This window comes from Tasmannia lanceolata, unplaced genomic scaffold (assembly GCF_043159265.1).
Source record: "Tasmannia lanceolata isolate RefF3 unplaced genomic scaffold, GAP_Taslan_0.1 ptg000018l, whole genome shotgun sequence".
Classification (NCBI taxonomy): domain Eukaryota; kingdom Viridiplantae; phylum Streptophyta; class Magnoliopsida; order Canellales; family Winteraceae; genus Tasmannia; species Tasmannia lanceolata.
The window spans coordinates 24,389,138-24,410,832 of record NW_027518695.1 but is presented as its reverse complement, the minus strand read 5'-3'; the positions used below and the strand labels follow the sequence as shown (position 1 = coordinate 24,410,832).

The 21,695-nt window shown below is 37.3% G+C and overlaps 2 protein-coding genes across 3 annotated transcripts; one reads left to right on the top strand and one right to left on the bottom strand.

Annotated features, from left to right (window-relative positions):
- Positions 1–3,328: 3,328 nt before the first annotated feature.
- LOC143850000 (putative protein phosphatase 2C 66) lies at positions 3,329–9,629 on the bottom strand. 2 transcript variants are annotated; one of them, XM_077359335.1, is made up of 6 exons: positions 9,457–9,629; positions 6,159–9,214; positions 5,946–6,063; positions 4,463–4,533; positions 4,310–4,368; positions 3,572–3,649 (listed from the first exon to the last, which is right to left on the bottom strand). In XM_077359335.1, the coding sequence occupies exons 2-6, from the start codon at positions 6,366–6,368 to the stop codon at positions 3,631–3,633; spliced, it is 477 nt and encodes a 158-aa protein (XP_077215450.1). In that variant the 5' UTR covers positions 6,369–9,214; positions 9,457–9,629; the 3' UTR covers positions 3,572–3,630. The 2 variants fall into 2 exon arrangements, with proteins under 2 accessions (XP_077215449.1, XP_077215450.1); XM_077359334.1 differs by having other exon boundaries at positions 3,329–3,649; positions 4,310–4,533.
- Positions 9,630–10,320: 691 nt separating this feature from the next.
- LOC143850215 (endo-1,4-beta-xylanase 5-like) lies at positions 10,321–20,917 on the top strand. The gene is made up of 8 exons (XM_077359478.1): positions 10,321–10,471; positions 11,222–11,278; positions 14,277–14,323; positions 16,897–17,119; positions 17,559–17,722; positions 17,971–18,069; positions 18,836–19,606; positions 20,573–20,917. The coding sequence occupies exons 1-8, from the start codon at positions 10,321–10,323 to the stop codon at positions 20,915–20,917; spliced, it is 1,857 nt and encodes a 618-aa protein (XP_077215593.1).
- Positions 20,918–21,695: the final 778 nt, after the last annotated feature.

Here is a 21,695-nt window from a genome sequence, read left to right as displayed (position 1 = left end):
TCTTTCCCTTTGCATCAAATGCCACAAAAATAGTTAGTGTGTACAATCCAATAAATGCAGGAGCGTTGCAGGGATTCGACGGTGGATCCTACAGAACCCAAAAATGAGCCTACTGCGATTCTTGTTTCGTAGTCAAAACTACAATCGTATTGGAACAATGGCCTCAATCGAGACATAATCTTGAAGATAATCATCAAATTATCATACCCCTAATCACATCTAATATGTGAGAACTTGTGTAAAAGAAGAAAGAGGGGAAGGCCATATTTATTAATTTATAACCTCTTCCGTACCCCTAACTCTTTCACCTAAGCAATGTTGGACTAAAAACTCCAAGTGCTTTTCACCACTTACTTTCTGTACTTTTGATTTTTTGTCTTATATGAACAAATCAAACAAGTCTAAGGCACAACCACCACCTATTACAATTTCAAGAACCTTAGTTTTCTCATCTTAGTAGTTTTCAACTTGAAGCTTATATTCTACGAACTATCGTAGGCTTCTAATTTCGTATTAATGAGGTATAAATATATCTTTTCATTATTGCAAGTTTCAGATTGACCAAAGTCTTAACATGTGATACCTTTGATAACACCCTCATCATCGATGAATCTTTTATTCTAGCATTTTCAATGTGCCATAATCTAAGGTGTCACATCTATATAATTAAATGAAAAAGTTTGCAAGTTCAAGTGATTATACTTGATCAAATGAACTCTATTAGAGTAGTTCCAGCATATCCACAGAGTATCCACATATGCTCAGTTCCTCTACAAGGATGTTCATCTCATTAAGGTGATCCTTAGCAAGTGTTCTTCCCTCGTGCTATTTTTCATTGAAGTATTTAACCATCAACATTCTATTTCGAGTTACAGACACATCCCAAAAATTATTTTCCAGGGCAGACATAATTTCCTTTGCAGAGTGATATTTATCAGACTAGATGGCTAAGGTTTCAATAATTTAAACTAGCAAGTAAATACTAGTCATATTCAATCTTTTTCTATACTTATTATTATTCTATGCATTCAATCCAGGCTCAGAGGACACGTATTGGTCAAGGCAATCTCATCATCGGTGGGGGCACAACATATCTATCGGTGGGGGCTGACGAATGAATGCTTTTAGATCATCAAAATAAGTGGAACTCACTCCCACCATATAATTTCTCATCCTTAATACCCTCAATAAAGTGGGTGGTCTACTAAGGAGACACACCCGTGTAAGAGATGTACATTAATAACTACTTTTTCATTAAAAAATACACACCTTATAATATAAAGATGATAGTGCTGAGGTGGATAGCCTCTCCTTCCTCCCCAATCCCATGTAGCAGCCACCTCAGCTCTTCCTACATGGCCTCAAACCTGTTAACACTAGAAAAATCCTACAAAAAGAAAGGAACTCTTTAATGGCATTACCGATCTGATAGCTTTCTGTTTTCAATTTTAACACATCTTTAAGAAGAGACCTTCCAAACTGATTCGGCTCCACTCACCATAAAATGATTCGTATGGCATTAGGATATCAGGCCGATTAGTTTCCAAATCCTATGTCGAAGCCACTTCATACAACCAAATGAAACCACCTATTCAGTAGCTTCCTAAAGGCTCCCCACAAAATTAGGGCTGTAACTCGGGTCCGTTGGGTCGAGTTTTCCAAAACCATACCCTACTTGAGAAATTATCTCGGTTCGGTTCTAATCGTCTAAGAAAACCTAAGATTTGAAAATCCTACGCTACACAAATAGTTTTCTCGGGTGGGGTCGGGTCAGGTTTTTATTTTTAGAGTAGGATAGTGACTAATTTTAAAGATTGTAGAAAAAAAAATCTTCATCACAAAAATGGGGAGTGATAAACAGACGCCCATATATCTTAAATCGACTCCCCATGTGTCTTTCTCTCTCCTCTGAGTTAGAGAGAGCAAGACACATGGGGCGTCGATTTAAGATAATTGGGAGTCCCCACAAAAATCTCTAAATTTAGGTCATCAAGTGTATAAATTTAAGAAGGAAACTATATTTTCAAACCACAAACATGATCATCTCAATGAAACAATTATATCAACATATTGGAAAATAATATGCTATGTTTTTCAAGAGATATTTAAGAAAGTTAACAACTATATGAATACAACTAGGTTTTGGGTTTTTATCTTTAAACCCGACCATACTTAAGATTGAGGGGGTAACCGTTTTTCCGTTTTCTTAAAACCGAAATGTATTAAACTCGTTTTATTCATTGAACGTATTTTTGACGTTTCCGTTTATTTGACCATTTTTTTACTACGTTTGTTTAACCGATACCATATGAAACCAGAATTTTTCCAGTCCCAATTTTTTGCTGTACACGTTTCGCTAACTATGCCCAAGACCCATGATTTCTAAACCCGACCCAAGTTGCAACCTTACCCAAAATCATTTAATTTCTATAACCCGCTCATACACACAGAAACTCCATTCCAGATTTATTGCGACTACTTTCCAAACGCTTTTGTTTATCTCCCATAACTATCTAAATGAATTCCTATCTTACCTTTTTTTTCTTTTCTTTTTTTAACCCGGAGAGATACTGACCCGGGGCGGATCGGCAAATTTATATATAAAAGTTGGGACCATACAAGAGGAGGGAAAACCTCCTAGCCAACAAATACACGAAGCTGAAGCCCTAGAAAGAGAGTAATTAAGGAGGGGAAGCCTCTAACCTGTCAAATAGCAAGTAATAGCCATAGGAAAAAAGACAACATTCAACATACAAGAAAGAGTGCTCTGAGTTAATCTTGCTTCTGATGTTGGGGAGGCCAACTGCATCACATCTTGCTGCCCCTCACTACAAGAAAAGGGACATTCACCGACGGTCATTACCGTCGGTGCACATACCCATGAATGTCGGTGTAACTTACACCGACACTTTTAGTGAACGTCACTGATGCTACCGTGCCTAAATGTATATACCGACGCTTATTGAAAAACGTCGGTGATACTATTTATACCGGCCTTTAAGAACATCGTTATAAATAAAAATCAAACGTTGCTGTTAAGGTAATCGCCGACCCTTTAAGAAACCGTTGGTGTATATAATATTACACCGACGGTCACGACCATCATTAAATCCTAAGTGGCCTTTCGATACGTATATTTACCGTCGTTTTTGGCGCGTTGGTAATTACACCGATGGTTACTGACCATTGGTGAATATGCTATTCAGCGACGTTTTTAGAGCGTCGGTGATAAGACCGACACTCACAAAACGTCGCTGAATAGGATATGGCTGCACTTTGATTGTTGAAATCACCGACGGTCGTGACCGTCGGTAAATATAGATAAATATTTTTTTAAAAAAAATCCCTTTATTTTGAATTTGTCCATCAAATGGAGATACAACCTGTAACATGTACTCTCTGTCGATCCACAGACTTCTTCTGCCTTCGGTGCCTCTTCTCTAGGTGTTTCCTCCAAAGCAGCACTCTCCTGGGCCTGGGCCTGGGCCTGATCAGATGAAGATGGAGGATCCAAGAAAAAGGCAGACTACAGCACAATCATCACTTTTGCCCGAACTGCACAGTCTACAAGAGCTCTGGCCGCTGTTGCCCGACTCGGTGCCGAAGCCACTATATCAACAACTTCCTTATTCAAGAGAACATCCCAGACCTGCACCAAGGGTAGGTATCCACATGTGAATTTAAAAGAGACTTTTCATCTTGGTCCAAATTTCAAAATTTTCCATTACATGCCTCAGTTACTAAAAGTACCAAGAAATGGGAAAGGAATAGTGACAGGAGCAGCAACAAAAAGAATGAAATAATATATTTTATAGCCTGAAGCATCTAGAAATTCCAGATTCCAAAGAGTGGCATCCTAATTAGAAGATCTGAGCAACTATATCAAGTATCAAAGTTATCGTATGTGTCAGGGAGTAATCAGTACAGGAGCAGGGCTGATCGGTCTCTGTATTGTAGGGGGACATCTTGTCCCCTCTCTGTTTTAATCAACAAAGTTGTTACCTTTCAAAAAAAAAAAATTGAACCTCTCAAGCATCTTGAAATCATGAAATTCTAGAGGGGGTGGGGGGATGCCAAAGTACTTAAGTAGGAGATTCAAACAATTACATGGATGATTTGAGCAATTAAAAAGCAGCAGAGTCTAAGCAGGTGTAGGAGCAAGAGCTGCAAAGTAACAAATAAGCTCTTTTAAGACCTGAAGCCAACAAATCATGAGATTCCAAAAAGCAGGAGCTGAAACCTGAGAGATGCATGCAACAATAACAGTTAAATCATTTGAGATCTATCTAAGAGATTAATGAGAAAATACCCCATCAGTGGCGAGAACAACAAACTCGTCTCTTCCTGTGAGATGTCGATAACATATATCTGGAAAAGAAATCAAACCGAAATCCTTGAGACAGAAATCCCCAAAAGCTCTAGCCATTGCTAAGCCAGGCGAGTCATTATTAGGAAGCCATACACGTGCAACTTCGGGTTCATCCTGCAAGGCAAAAATCCTTCCTTTGCATTGCTGAATTCTCGCAGCTTCCCCTAAACACGACAACAATGATACAACAAATTTAAGTTTGACAGCTCGACAAGGATCAGTATGCAATGAATTATATTCCAACAAAAAAAAAGTTCATGAGACTTTTGACTTTTCAATATTCAGGTTTTACATGCAGAGCAACTATTAAAGACTTTGGCTAATCTCGAATAGGAATGATATTTCCGCCCCTTAAGGTAGCCATTCCACCCCTAAATATTGTCTTTTGGAGGCTTAAGATCTGGGCAGTAGTCTCTTTATAGATGCCAAGCACATGGTAGAATCACAAAAGTAGAGAAAGAGAGGGAGAGGTTTTATAGGGCAGAAACCACTATGTTGTAGGTATGCACTCGCTGCTTGTCAATATTTCTTTACCTGAATTGAAGATGTGAGGATGTAAAGTTGTAAACCAATCTTTTAGGTATTGCTAATTAACGTATGTGTTCTACTGTGACCAAAATACCCCATCTCAAAGGACTTATAAAGGTTCCCTTGAAAGAAAAACTAGAAGAAGTGCACCCACCATTCTCTTTTAATAATGGAAGATAGTCTAGGTAAATTCAACCAACTGAAAAGAGGCAACAAAATGACCAAAACATTCTTCCCTCTTCAATTAATAAATTCAAATGATTTAGGTTGGTAATAGAATGTCCAAAATACTCAATATTTTGAAGTAGTTATGCAAGGATTTTACACAGTAAATGACCAAAATACACACCTCATTTGTTCAAATTATCTTTGCTTCAACATTCTGTACTATGTACACAAATAGGTCAACCAGTGTGTATAGTTAATATTCAAAAGCTCGAGCTAGACACAGAAATTGGTCATTCCATTTGAGTTTGACTCTGCAGAGTTGATGCAAAACTTACAGATTTGATAAAAAACAATTTTGGAGTCAACATTCCAAGTCTGGAGGCCAGCCAAAATGGGTTGACTCATCCAAATTTCCAGTCATCCAGCAAGGCAGTGTTTTTCAATGCTTCTCACTCTCCATTTTCCAGAACGGGCGAAACAGACAGAACAGAATCGCATGGAGCGACTCTGCTTCTTTCTGACAATCAGTGGCTAGAGCCACTGGGAATCAGGGATTTAGATAAATGTGCAGCAGAACGGGCCAGGTTTGATGAACACCATTCTCCGGTTTATTTTTCCATCTTTCCATTCTCCGCAATGAAAAAAGTGCAAAGTGCTGCGGAGAAAGGTTAAAGAATATAACCAAAGTTCAAACAACACATTTAACTAATTGGAATGGAATCCTAAGCCACAAGACATAACTGATTTGATGAACTCTTTTTTACCGAATGGAAAGAAACTTAAGGAGAGAGGGGGAGAGAGAGAGAGAGAGAGAGAGAGAGTGCGCGCGCGCGCGCGTGGGTGGGTGGGTGGGGTGTTGAAATGCTCAAAATAAACGTACTTGGAAGATTGGGCTTCAAATCAACAGTCAATTGTACAGCAACCATTGAGTTGTCTTTATCATGTGCGCCGAGTACTGCCCTCGAGTCTCCAACATTTCCAATTACAAGATCCTGTCCCTGGAAAATGCAAGTCACATGTTCTATATGGCATTTGAATCGATCAAAAGACACAAAACCACACAACAGTTGAAGAACATCATGCAAATTATTACCTGCTTTATCAAAGCGACAGCAGTAGTCCCACTGCAGAAACAATCAATTGTGGGATGCAGCTTCAGTTCTTTATCCATCAACTTGAAAGCCTTTAATAGAGACTGTTTTAGAGTCAGATATATCTCGGGGAGCTTTTCATCTTCATCCAAACCTATGGACTCAACCAATTCATCATCTATGCAAATAGATGCTGTTTCTTCAGAGTTCATGCTTCCCAGTACATTGCCATTCTCATACAGGCTGTTGTTATCGTTGATGTCGGCTTTCCAATGGGCACACAGCTTAACCGGAAAAGAATCTCACACTTTCTTGGCAACCATATGACCAAATGGACCATGACCATTGAATACTCCACAGAGATGGTGTCATTTCTTGAACCGAAATTCTAGCGTGATCAATCCCAAGTTGTCATTTACTGAGGAAATGCAAAAAAAAAAAAAAAAAAACAAAAAAAGGAAACAGGCAGAAGTATTTGCGATCTAATTGGTTACAGTAGACAGAAATGCATGGTTTGACTCTGAATAATGAAATAATTTCTTAAGATGATATTTTTGTAAATTAAATTAATTGAAGAACAGATAACAATTGGATCGGTTTTCATCGTGGCTAACAAATCTTATTCGGTGAAGCGATCGTCCTGATTGCAGCAATGAGTCAAATGTAGTTTTAGAAGCACAAATTGATCCGTAAAACATGAACACGTATGAAACTAGTATCTGGCAATCAAATATTGAAAATATAAAAGGTGCATTGCCTTTTAATATAAGGGCAGATCAAATCTTCTACAGACAAACATGCAAACCAAGCAGCTATCTGGTATGAGTCGTCTTTTTTATATTAGATGCTTAAAACAAAGGCATACTACTCTATACTATATTCCTGAGATAATAATCTATAACAAAAGATATAAATATCTTTGCCTTTGCCTGAATGAAATCAACATGAGCAAAACTCTGTTGGAAGCCCTGTATAATCTTCTTGCTTGGAGGAGCTGTTCAAATTGCACGCTTGAGACGTTCCATGAATGACATGACTCGATGAGCTATATCCTATTGAATGAATACTAAATATTAGGAGGGGATAATTGAAAGACACAAAATAGTCCACCAACTGTCTAGTGCAAAATAAAACAAAATATGCCAGAGTAATATAATGATACTCTTTGATCTAGAGAGGTGTTATAAAAGAATTTCCAAGTGGAATTCTCTTTGAAACCCAAGGCATTAAATCAAATGTATCAAACAACACTACTTTGGATTGAGCTCTTGTGTTGTCTGCCATGGATGGAATGCTTCCAGACAGAGTCAATGAAAGCACCAAATGTTATGATCTCTTCACAAAAATGTTATGATCTCTTCACAAACTTTGTTTTGATCACAGTGAGAAAGAAAATTTAGAGGAGGAAAAGAGAGAAAGAGAAGAAGAAGCAGAAGGAAAACAGAGAGAATGGGAAAGAAATAATATTTTTCTTTTGTCTTTTACTCGTCATGATGCTCTTTTATAGAGCTAGCCTAACAGAATGGGATTCTCTGACACAATCCTATCTAATTCAGCTCTTTTTACAAAATAACAAGAAAACTAAAAGATAACAACCTAATATAATATTCCTTAGCTAATCATCCTTCTTAGTCTAATGGTGAACGTAATCCCTCGTCCACATGGGAGCTCTCTTCACTCTATTCCCTTTACTTCCTGTGTTTCTTTCTTCATGAGTGTGCTGACTCCCCAAATATTCTTCTCCGCCATTAATCTCTTCCTCTTCCAAGTCTTGCCTGTCAGTTAACCCTTGTTCTCTATCATTAATTTCTCTGTCTATGCAAGAGGGTTGTCCAAACTGAGAAATTAAAAAGGCCTCTATGTAAAAGTGATGTTGAATTACAATGACCTAAGTAGATATTGTGACATGCTAGCTTTCCATGAAACTGAGCTTTTAGATCAAACCAATGAACCTTCATATCATATCAGCATTCAGCCAATAATTCTATGTTGAGATGTATTCAGACATAGAAATTTAGCCCTTAAATCGAACCACAAAGACAGGCCAATAAAAACAACAAAGATGAATGAGCATCTGTTGTTGCTCAAATCTTTGGATGGTATACAACATGACCTCATCTCCAATAAATGCTTACAGATAGGCAATGTGAAGGGTGAGATTTGTAACTAATGCTATAAAATGCCTAATTAGAAAGAGAAGCCAAATTAACCAAAGCTGACGGTCGAGATTTTAATAGAAGATCCTCGCATTATTGGTGGAAGTCACTGAAAGGTCAATCTCATTTAGGTACTATTTTTTTTTTTTGGAAAGATGATTTTATTGAATAGATATAAAAAAAGAAAGGAGGACAAGATGTCACCCTAACCTGCAATTACATCCGCCAGAAGGCTTCAATGTGAAGATTATTGAATTTATCTTATTTGCTGTAATCCAAGGAGAGAAATAGAGATTCGCATCCCAATCAAAATAAAGGTAACAACTCTACTAATTTAAAACTGAAAATGAAATAAATTTGAAAAGGATAATCTGAATATCAGTAGCTATTTACACTAATTTGCAGTGTCCACAAGTAGAGGGACCGGAACATCCAAGAATCAGGAAAAATTCAGCAGCTATTTACAACAAAACCCTATAATTTGTTTGGGTAACAAAAAAAAAACATGAAACTTCAAATAAAACCTAACCCTTGTCTATCCTGAGTTCTGGATCTCCCTCTCTCATATGTTCCGAGTTACGGATGGCGTATTGTGCCCATAAATGTATCATCTTTCTCTTTATCAAATAAACCGGAAAAGAAAAAAAAAAACCAAACGAGCAGCATTTTAGAGTTAAAACCCTACAAATCTAAGCCGTGTTCAACAAAATCTCAATCTATTTTACTCAATTCGAAACAAACTTCACCTCTTTCACAAAAAGAAATACCTCTGGAGTTGATTCTTCCGTTAAACCTCAGCTAAATCTTGCTTCTTTTCGGCTAAGCACTGAACGAGATTTGGGAGATGAAACGGAGGTGAAGTTCGGCGGCCGGATATTACAGTCAGAGAATCTGACAAAACCCTAAAAGAAAGCCATAAATAAAAGCCCTTTTGTATGAAAAAAACCCTAAAGGATATATAATAATCAAAGAAAAACCCTAAAATATATATTACAATCAAAGAATCTGAGGAAAACCCTAAAAAGATAGATTGCATGTGTTAGAATAGGGAGATTAACCAAAATTCGTTTGAACAGGAAACAAACAGAAAAAACCCAATGGTTTGCAACAAAAAAAAAAACTGAAAATAACCCTAATAACATACCTTCTAAAAGAGATTTGGGAGATTAGAGAGATTTGGTAGCTAAAATACCAGGATTTAGGGTTGTGGATGGACATAATCCAATTAAGGAAGAGGCTTTGAAGAAACCCTAAAAACCAAAAAGATAAGAACGAACAGAGAGAGTCCGGAGTCGCGCGCGGGAGAGAATAACTCCGTCAAATTTCCTACTTAAAACAATACTCACCGACATGTATATATATAAACGTCGGTGTTTTCTAACTCAGCGACGTTTTAGAAAACGTCGGTAAATTATAAATAATTAAGTAAAATAAATTAATCTTATTACCGACGTTTTAAATAATAAACGTCGGTAAATATTAATCTTTAATGACGTTTTAATAACGTCCCTAATAATAAATAAGAGATTTTTAAGGCGGGTGAAGGTTTTCATGCGGGAACATCCATACAGGTTTCTTCTATGAACGTCGGTGTATATGTATTATTAACGACGTTTTTTTGAAACGCCAGTAGGAGAATGCCGGTAATAACCATTTTTTCTTGTAGTGCCTCTTATCAGGCGAGCCATGGAGGCCCAAGAGCGATAGAACAAATTGGATCTTGATGAGCAGCCGAAGTTTGCAAGGGCATCTGCAGCTGAGATGCACTTCCCATGCGAGGCATGAGCAGCCGAACAAATTCCTATCTTACCTTATTCCTGATTTATTGCGGCTATGTTTCCAAACACTTTCCATTCCCTGATTTAATTTAACTATTCTGTATAGATAGACACCCATCTCTCTCTCTCTCTGACCCGATTTGCATATTTTGAGCAGGTCATCACCAAGGTTGGTTGGCCGCTAAATATTTGGCCAGAGAAGAGCACATCTCGCACAAAAACCAGTAGCAATGGTACTCTTCGAAAATCACCCTCAACCGACGAAGCCCGACCTCTTTGAAAACCACTTGCAACCATGGAAACATGGGTTCCATGTGAAACCATTTTCCGTTCATTATTCTGGCTTTCACCCAATCGAGCATCAAGGACCCTCTACTGTAGGTATGATTTGTTGATTATTAAACTTTATTTTTATGGATTGGTTTGACTATTGTACTTCATCTTATTGGTGAAATGGTAAGGTTGCTCCATTATGACCTTGGCGCAATGGTAAGGTTGCTCCATTGTGACCTGGTGGTCACGAGTTTGAGTCACGAAAACAGCCTCTTTGTAAAGCAGGGGTAAGGTTGTGTACTTCTAGCTCTCCCTAGACCCTGCAACGGTGGGAGTCTCGTGCACTGTGCCGCCCTCTCTGTAGCACCCTTTTGCTGCCCAAAAAGAGACTTTCCAGCCCTTGGTAACATTGTATATATATATATATATATATATATATATATATATATATATATATATATATATATATATATATATATATATATATATATATTAAGGGGCTGTTTGGATACCCGTATTTTAGAATCTTGGATTTCCTCAAAATCTTGGATGGAAGATGAGAGAAGAAAGAGCCCGTCTGTTGTTTTCAAATTTCACGCCCTTCTTTCCGTAGAGCCAGAGAGTAGGAGATCATCCTGTTTCCAGGTTTTAGAAATCTCACGATGGGGGAGAGATTTCTAAAAGCTGGATTTCTTACTTAAATTCCAAGAAACACTGTCCGGACAGTACACAACATCTTGATCATAAACCCTCATTTACACTGTTTTCAAACTAAAACCTGGATTCTAAAATCTGCGTATCCAAACGGCCCCTAAAGTATTTATAAGCAATTATTTTTGTTTAATTCTTTATGTACAGATAAATGTGATTATATTTTGTACACAATTGTTATTCACATTGCTATTTTGGTCTCAGGTCTATCCAGTGGCTTGGTTGTTGGGCTAGACTTAAAACACTTTCTTAACTAGTCATGTTTGCCTCTATACTTACTCTATTATTGGGTTTGGATAAAATCCCTCACATCTCATAGATGGGGTGAAGTCTGCCTAGCTTTTTTGACACATTTAGCTTTGCTCTTTGAGCATATGTGTACAGTAAGCAGCACCTCAGCCTCTATACAACCTTCTTCTACTTGAATCCTTTTGGAAGACTCAACATTAATTTTATGGCCAACTTAGGACATTGTATATGTCAAGCAAGTATGTGTTTACCCTTAATGAAGAGTGCAACACATATATACTTCTAAAGCTCCCTGTCAAGTTGATTTGTTATCTAGAACATGATCAGCTTGCCCATCAAATGACTGCATTAATGATTTTCAATTAATAAGACCATTAGTAAAAGGGATTTGCTAGGGACCATCACAAAAAGTTGCATGAGAGAGCAGCTCACTTTTCAGCAGAATTTGTCTTTTCATTTAATTCATCTGATGTGGCTGCTCTCTCATGCAACATCCAGCCGCGAAATGCCTTTCTGCAATGGTCCCTAGTGAATCCCTTTTGTAAAAATATTTTTAATTTTATATGTACTCGAAACAAAGGACATCACCAATCTTCACCTTTTTTTTTTTTGATGGGCGATCTTCACCTTTTTTAACCAGAGAGATAGTCAATTTCTATATCCACTTTATCTTTGCCTATTCCTCAAACTTGCAAAACATCAAAATCAATTAATCCTGTACAATCCCATTTAGTCACTTTTTAAAACTTCTTCATAATTGCATGTTCGTCCCATTAGTAATATTCTTGATAAAAAGGCAAATATGCCTTTATTTTTAGTACATGTGGCAGAATTAGGAAGGATGTTTGTGATGACCTTGACACAAGTTGTCTTGATATCATTTTTTTTTTTAACAGGAAAAAACTTCCAAAATGGGATTTCCTTTAGAAAATAAAGACAAAAGTGGAATCGACCGAAGATTTGGTCAATTCCATAGTATTTTTTTATTCCATTTGGTGGGAAACAATCTTGTCTTTTACTCATGTGTCCTAACCATAATTAGCAAAACGTGATTAGCCAAAAAAAGAGAGATGGGATAAATTCAAGTTTAATACGGTATTGGTTCAAAAAAATGTAGTAAAAAAATCGAAACACAAAAAAATGCTTTTAAAATTTTGTCATTTAAAAAATATAGTGGGCAAAGTTGGAAAGTTGGCCAAGAAAAAAACGGAGTTTTTTTTTACTTTAAAAAGTTTTAAACAGAGTATTAAATAGGGGTGGCAAAATTGGCCGAACCGAACTGGAACCGAGCCGGAACCGAACCGAAAATTCGGTTTTGGTTTGGTTAAACCGAAACCGAAGAAGTGGATCAAGAGGCTAATCTTCCCTCTAAGAAGATCAATCACATTATGAACCAATTCGGGTTCATAACATAACAGTGATAAATCGACCCCTCTCTCTCTCTCTCTCTCTCTCTCAGCAGTCAGCACTGCCCTATATGGGGTCGATTTATGATAAATGGGAGTCGATTTATCCTTTTTAGCTTTGTAAATGCTAACTCATTTGGTCTTTGTTTTAGAATTTGGTCTTTGTTTTAGAATATTGAAGAAAATAATACCACGTGGTTAGTTTTGAAAACTTAGGGGCATTTTTGACTTCTCACACCCAAGACTTTTTTCCATATCTTTGGTAAAAATATTTACATGTACAAAATACACTCATTAAAATACCTTATTTGTTCAATTGACTGCAATACCCTTGACAATTTCAAATTGACAAATTAACTCCATGCAATCCTCAATAAAAAAAAAAAAAATATTATTCCTAGAAACCATTTACGGACATTTAGTCAATGAATGAATGTGATTATTATTAAAGTAATTAAGAGGCCATTTCTAAATTGGCAATTAAATTCTAAGAAAATTTTCCTTCTTTCTTTTTTTCGAAACCAATTGGAAATGACTCATTGGTTCTGTCTATATATCTTGGCTTGTTTGAGGCAACCAAATCTTTCTTCCATTTCTGCTGTAATTCCATGTTCTCTTCTCCTATTGTAGTCATGTTTTTTTCTTCTTCTATTTCCATTTTTCTTCTTCTATTTCCATTTTTCTTCATGCATGTATGATTATTTGATATAGACTGAGTTCTGTAAATGGGGTTTCAGGTCTCTTGAGAGATGAGGAGTTTCTCAGAAAATCATATATGTCTTGTGTTAATTATCTCCATTCTCTTCACAGGTTTGTGTTTAAATTCAAACTAGAAAGATCGAAGTGTTCATTTTTCTAAGTTAAAGGGAGTGTTTGTAAAATGTTAGAGAGTCTGCCCCAGACCAGACAATGAAGGGCCCTAGATTTTTGTTTTATGTACCTGAACGGTGCATTTTTTTTTTGGGTGTGTTGTATGATGAATGGGCGTATGAACCATTATTTTTCGAAAAGTACTGTACGGCCTACTTCATAGGATGATCCATACCGTTCATTTGTCGGGATACAACGTAAATAGGCTGTGCCCCAAAAATCATCTCCATAGAATGAACCTAACCTGCTGATCTATATAGGGACCACAAATTATGGAAACATGTACAAATTGGTGGGTTAGGATCATCCTATGGAGATTATTTTTCGGACATAGCCTATTTACGTTCTGGCTTTACAAATGAACGGTTTGGATCATCCTGTGAAGTAGGCCGTACAGTACACTTTTGAAAAATAATGGTTTATGTGGCCATTCATCATATAAAATCTAGTGTTTCATGTACCTTAACAAAATTAGGAGTCCCTTGGGATGGATTTTTTTTTTGTTTCTTTTATTGCCATCTTATGCTAGCGTGAGTATGCTTAAAATCTTATTAGAAAGTGATAGGTTGATAGATTTGATAAAACCATCGGCGTTTTGGTAATTTAGCAATGGATTAAAGTTATACTCTACATTTTCTTCCTTTTGGCTTTTTTTAAATTTTTTGTGATTGTCGCAGGGAATATAGTTAATGGGCTATCTTATGATTATGCAGCCACCATCGAGGCAAGCTTTTCTTACTTTGTTTATGTATTTTTCTAGTAGTGAAATGTCTAAATTAAAATGCCCTACATGCCCTGCAGACTATTTATCATTGAAGAAACTATAAGAGGACACCACCATCCTAATAAACTGTTTATAAGTTTTTTTTTTTCCAATTTACTGATTAAAGTTTTCCAATTTTTTTTTAAAAAAGATTCAATCTCCGATACGGGGTTGGCATGGATTTTTCTCCATGGACGCTCTACAAGATCAAAGGCCTCGATTTCACTTGTGTCCATGTGGGACGGTTACGAACCTGAGTGGTTCGTAACTTGATTGATCTTCTTAGAGGGAAGATCAGCCTGTTGATTCACTTTGAGGGAAGGATCATTTCTCCTTTGTGCAAAAAAGACACATTTCTAAGATAATTTCTTCATTAATGAAATAGAAGATTACAACTTATTGATATACCAACATCCGACATAACTTTCCTACATAATAAGAATCCTACCCAAATCTACTTCCTCATTAAATAATAGCTTACTATTGAGTAGCCAAGATACTAAGAGTCCTAATCAAATCTTCATCTCCTATTGCATATAGATAACTATTAAAAATAATGCCTGTAACCACATTAATATCAAAAGCCAATTTAGATATTGCCAAATCCTAAGTGGGACCCATCTAGGTACGTATCATTCCACCCACCTTGAAAGAACCTTGTCTTCTAGGTTGAAGATTAAGCATTGGTTGGTGAAAAATGAGATCTTGTATCCCTTTCTTCCTCCCTTTGTCTTGTAATTAGTTATCATTTCGCATGCCATCATCAAGGGCCGCGACAGCTCCATCTTCTGGCAAATCTCATAATGTCGTTCATCAAAGCTCTATTGCCACGCTTTTTTGAAATAATTGAGATTTAGAAGCATGGATGGTCTTGGAAGAGGATCTTCTCGATGGCGTTGGACATGTTGAGAGGGATGATGGATTTTCTGGCGACGAACTCGACGACACTGAAAATCAGCGACGACTTTCTTTTGTTGCTTCTTCTCTTCTATATGATCTCTTTCGCTCTTATTCGTTTGTCCTCTTTTTTTGTTTTGTCATTTTCTTTTTATTGTGAAAGGCTTTTCGACGGTGCTCTCGCTCAACTTTTCCATCATACATGGAAGTTCTTCTGACTTCACGCCAAACGATAATGCTATGTCGTTGAACCTGGCCTTCATAGAAGCGATTCCTTAGGATCTCTCTTATATTCTCATCCCACTGATCCATTGCTCCTTTGATTTGCTTCGACATGATAATGGATCGTGCTGCTTCGATACCAATTATTACGAATCCGAATGGTTTGTAACATGATTGATCTTCTTAGAGGGAAGATCAGCCTCTTGATCCACTCTTCGAGGGAAGGATCAGTCATCCTTTGTGCAAAAAGACACAATTCTAAGATAATTTCTTCATTAATGAAATAGAAGATTAAAACTTATTTATATCCCATAATTCGACATAACTTTCCTACATAATAAGAATCCTACCCAACTTATTTATTACCCATAATCCGACATAACTTTCCTACATAATAAGAATCCTACCCAAATCTACTTCCTCATTAAATAATAGCTTACTATTCTAAGAGTAGCCAATATGCTAAGAGTCCTATCAAATCTTCATCTCCTACTGAATATGGATAACTACTAAAAATATTGCCTTCAATCATATTAATATCAAAAGCCAATTTAGATACTGCTAAATCCTAAGTGGGACCCATCTAGGTAAGTATCAGGACCCAACCACAACTCATATAGGTCGTATCCCTTTAATCATTTCCAAAGGATGATCCTAACCCTTCAATATGTAGAAGGACTGTATATTATAGACACCTCTATATATCTGAGTTAGGATATATTGTGGAGATGGTTTATGGGGTAGAGTGGTTTGGATCATCCTAGTGGGGCCCATTGTGCTTTTCGAAAAATACTGGGCTTCACATGGAGGGTGAGGATATCCGGTGGAGATGATTTATGGAGTACAACCTACGTACGTTGTAGCCCAAAAATGAACAGTTTGGATCATCCGATGAAGTGGACCCCTCAGTACTTTTCGAAAGATACTGCACTTCATGTGCATACGCCATATAAAATCTCGTAAATCTATAATATCATAATTAAATGAATTTGGAACACTGCTCAATTACTTTTCGAAGTCCACCCACCAATCAAATGGTTTGGATTTTACGATCACTTTGATTTCCACGGTGGGGACCACCAAATCAATGGTCTGGATCATCTTCACATTATCAATATGTGAATGCATGCATCGATTTTGGACAAAAGTAAGGTCCATCAGTGAATCTGGGCCATTAATTAATGATCGAGCCCACCTGAAAGCACGACACAAATATTGCTTTGATCAGACAATCTGTGCCATAGATTTTCGGCATGGTTAGTCATCCATAGTACGTGTGGATCACTAGATGGACGGATTAGACGGGTTGCCGGTCCATCTACATCCCCAATGCATGAGAGTTGCATCATAATATGGTGTAAACAAGTTACAGAGAATAAATTCTCTCAAAATTATTGTTCCTTTTTTTGGTCTAGTGTCTGGCAGAGCCTCACAAGCCTCAATACGGAGGAGGGATCTTAGTTAACCCAGAATTTAACCATGGTCTGAGAGGATGGTCAATATTTGGTGGGGCCAAGATAGAGAGGAGGGTATCAAAAGCAGGCAACACTTTCATTGTAGCCCATAGCAGAAATAATCCATATGATGGTTTCTCCCAAAGGCTCTACATGCAGAAAGAGAAGCTCTACACTTTCTCTGGTAAATTTTCTAATCCATAGTCAGAAATTACATTAGTTTTTTGTTATTGCACCGAATAAATGGTGTATACTTGGTACATCCTCCTATGAGCCAACAACTTTCAGAAGCTTGGTGGGCCCATTGTATGTTGTTTATATCTGTATTTCAAAATGCTAGTGTGGGCCAAAATGGGGCCAAATCAAATCTTAGTTGACTCGTTGCAATGAGATTGAGTACTCAGTGGATGCGGTTGAGTACTCAGTTGACACGGCCATAGCTCAAAAGAGTCAAAAAGGAGTTTTAATTGACTTTGTAGGGGAGTTCACCATGACACATGTCTAAACTAATGTGTATACACTATAGAATATTGAATTATAACTCTTCATAGGTGGATTTTATATAACTAGTCAAGTAAAGATTTGACTTAAACGCCATACTAAGTAAGTGGAAAATATTCCAGCTTGGGTACAGATCAATGAAGGGAAAGCTCCTGTGACAGCCGTTTTCAAGACAACCAGTGGTTATCGGCACGCCGGTGCAGTCGTTGCCGGATCCGGCTGCTGGTCGATGCTCAAAGGTGGACTTACTGTGAATGTCACTGGCCCATCTGAACTCTATTTTGAGGTAAGTCTTTTTTATTGATCAAACATAAAATTAGATTCATATTTAGCATAGATTAGTTAATGACAATTGGCAATTCTGTAATGTTCGTATAGGAATCATGCCATGGATTTTTAGCTTATACACTAAATTCGATCTGGTGTATTATTTACATTTTCTCAACTTGGAGATGAGATTGGATGGTATCCTCACATATTTTATCAAGAATCACAACCCCTTTTAATTAATTTCTTCTTCTCATACTTCTACAGAGTGAAAATACAGATGTGGAGATATGGGTTGACAGTGTTTCCTTACAGCCATTCACTGAAGAGGAGTGGAGGGCCCACCAAGATGAAAGCATCGAGAAGGTGAACATGTACCGTTAGATCGTTGATCCGAACAGTTCATTCAGTGCTCTGATTGAGCAATTCCCATGGTCTAATGGCTTACCATTTTAATCAATTTTTTTAAAATTCCCCATTTCAATCATTGACTCGCCCGAGTTGACTAGGTTTTACTTTGGATGAATTCTCATACAAGTCAAACTTTAAACCTGTCAAGTCAATAAAGAAACTCCTTCAAGTCTTCCAAGTTAATGAAAAATTGACAAGTAACTCGCTCATATCAACTCAGATGAGTTAGTGTCCTTAATATCCGAGTTTATAAACCTTGGATTTAACCTTCCTTTTGGAGTTTTACAATTGGATGATTAGAATTATCTTATTAGAATGGTTTTTCGAGTCCTCTTGCAATCTTAGGAATTAGGGCCCTCTGTGGACTGTTAAGATTGATAGTTGCATGAGGTGCAATCATAGTCACAAATATTTGTCTCGGAAATTTCTTGGGAAGTGTATATTTTGTGGGATTTTAATTTTTTGTTACTTTCGGCATTATATCGGAAAAAATGAAAAAAATAACTACTTAAAAATATATAATTCATTGAATAAAAATATGATGACATTTTAAAAATCTGGAGATTATTTTGGAATTTAGTCGTTTTATCAAAATGTCGCCATAAAATAGAAATATTTTGAAAAAGAAGGACATACTTGTGACTATGGTCTATGGGTGCATTGTATCATTTCTAACTAAAAATCTCTAATAACCCTTAGTATTTTTATACAATCCAAGCAGATGCGTAAACAAAAGGTTCGACTCCATGCCACCGACGCCCAAGGGAATAGTCTAGTAGGTGCAACAGTCTCCATCACTCTTAGGAAGGCAAAATTTCCATTCGGTAGCGCCATCAGTAGTCAGATTCTGAACAACATTCGCTACCAGAATTGGTTCTCTTCTCGGTTCTCGGTGACGGTTTTTGAGAACGAAATGAAGTGGTATGGCACCGAAAAAACCCCCGGCAAGGAGGACTACTCGGTCCCCGACGCCATGCTCGCCTTCGCCCAAAGGAAAGGCATTGCCGTAAGAGGACACAATATCTTTTGGGATGACCCCCAATACCAACCTTGGTGGGTCAAGTCCCTCTCCCCTGATCAATTGAGGGCCGCGGTCGAAAAGAGGATCACCTCCGTTGTTTCGAGATATGCCAGAAAGGTCATTGGTTGGGATGTTGTGAATGAGAATTTGCATTTTTTGTTCTACGAAAGTAAGCTTGGAGCCGATGCGTCGAAGAATTTTTTCCAGCGAGCCCACCAGCTCGATCGAAGGACGACTATGTTTATGAATGAATATAATACGATCGAGGAGAGCGCGGATAAGACGGTGGCGCCCACGAACTACCTTCGGAAGTTGAGGAAGTTTACAAATCTTGGTCCCACAGGAATTGGGTTGGAGGGACACTTTAACACTCCTAACATTCCTTACATGAGATCTTCCATTGATACTCTTGCTGCAACTCGTTTGCCCATTTGGTTAACAGAAGTGGATGTTGCAAAGAGCCCAAATCAGGTACACTTTCAAGTAAAATGATATTTCCTAGGGGTGGCCAGAACCGAACCAGAACCGAAGAACCGAACCGGAACCGAAGAACCGAACCGGAACCGAACTGTAAAAAAATATTTTTGGTCCGGTTCGGTTCGGTTCCGGGTCTAATGTTCTCGGTTCGGTTCCGGAACCGAAGAACCGAACTTTGAATATATATATATATATATATATATATATATATATAATATTTTTATATTTCTATTATACATATACTTAATAATATAAATTACTTATAATATTAATAAGTAATAGTTAATACTATTCTTATAATAAGAAAGTAACTTATATTATAACTTTAATTAAAAGTTTTTATAAATTATAATTAATAATTAATAATTACCCATTAGAACCGAAGAACCGAACCGGACCGAACCGATTATGTTCGGTCCGGTTCGGTTCGGTCCTACTGTGTAGTACGGTTCGGTTCAGTTCTTACGGTTCATGGAACCGAGAATCGAGAACCGAAAAAAAATGAACCGAGAACCGAGAACCGAACCGGTTGGCCACCCCTAATATTTCCAACTCCTTTGTTTCTCTTTCTCATGAGTACATTTAATTTCCACCCCTTTTGCTTATCTTTTCTTTAAAGTAACTTTTTCTTTTCTTTTCAAAGAGCCCAAATATGGCATACATGCATAGCAGTTGTACATATTTTAAATAGAAAAGCTTATGAACTTTTTCTGAAAATTATCCCACTGCTTCCCGAATATTTCCCTTTTTTTTTTGAATATTTTTGAATTATTCTCGAATCTGAATCTTGTCCAAATCCGCATTTTGCCTTACAAAGTCAATCAGAGCTCCTTTGACTCTCCCAAGTACCATGCCACATTAACCAATTACTTGGCCACGTCACGCCGAGTCAACTAGGATTTGATTTGGCCATGTTTTTACCCACATTTGCATTTTGACAAGCTGTACTTTCCTTCACAGGCACAATACTTGGAGCAAGTTCTGAGAGAAGCGCATGGACACCCTGCCATTAACGGGATCATCATGTGGGCCGGTTGGCACCCAGAGGGCTGCAATAGGATGTGTTTAACGGATAATAATTTCAGAAACCTTCCAACGGGGGATGTTGTGGACAAGCTGATCAATGAGTGGAAGCCCACCAACTTGGTGGGCACAATGGATAGCAATGGCTTCTTCGAAGTCCCGCTCTTTCATGGAGATTACAATGTGACGGTCTTGCACCTGTCGAGCTCCTTCATTCGAAGCATGAAGGTGGCAACACAAACTCCAGAAGACGAAATACTTAATGTTAAAATGCATGCATAAACAGATTTTTAATCTTTCAATCAAGCTAGTTGGTAAATGAATAAGAAATTTTTTTCTTTGTTTGGGAATTATTGCTTGGACAATATCCAACAATTTTTTTTTTTAAATGATGGTTTTAATTAAAGTGAAAGAACCAACTCATAACCTAGGAGGTTTTTAGAATAAGTGCATACAAAGAAGATGGACAAAATACAAGAATCACAATCAAGGTGGTAAATAGTCAAATATCTTTTGGCTGGATGATCGACTCCTGCTCAAGCAAGTCAACCTGCCTCTCCATTAGCCGACCTCCGGATATGCTCTAACTGGGTGTCCCTCCACAATATTCAAGATGTCATCTAAAATCTCAAAGAATCTCCAAGTGTGGGGTTCCTTTCATCTAGCAACTAATTATGTCAAGGGAATCAAACTCCACAAGAATATTATCGAAATTTCCTCTAGCCACCGGTCTGACCGGAGGTCGGCTAATAGATCACACCAATTTCCTCTAGCCACCAATCATCCTCACAAACTTCTTAATATTGAATCTCTCATGTTTCAATGTGATGTAGGGCATTAGTAGTAGGTTTCTTATTTCACAAGGATACTATGATTTTATTGCCTAACTAGGATTAGCATCTTTCGTTCTTTTCTTTCCATTAGGATTAGTCTCCTGTTTTGCTAGTCTCTTGAGTGGGAAAGAGATATTTTTTTTATTTAGTAGGATTTAGTTTCTTATTTTCCTTTATATAAGAGGTTGTAATGTATAAATCAATCAATCAATGGAATAATATTTAAG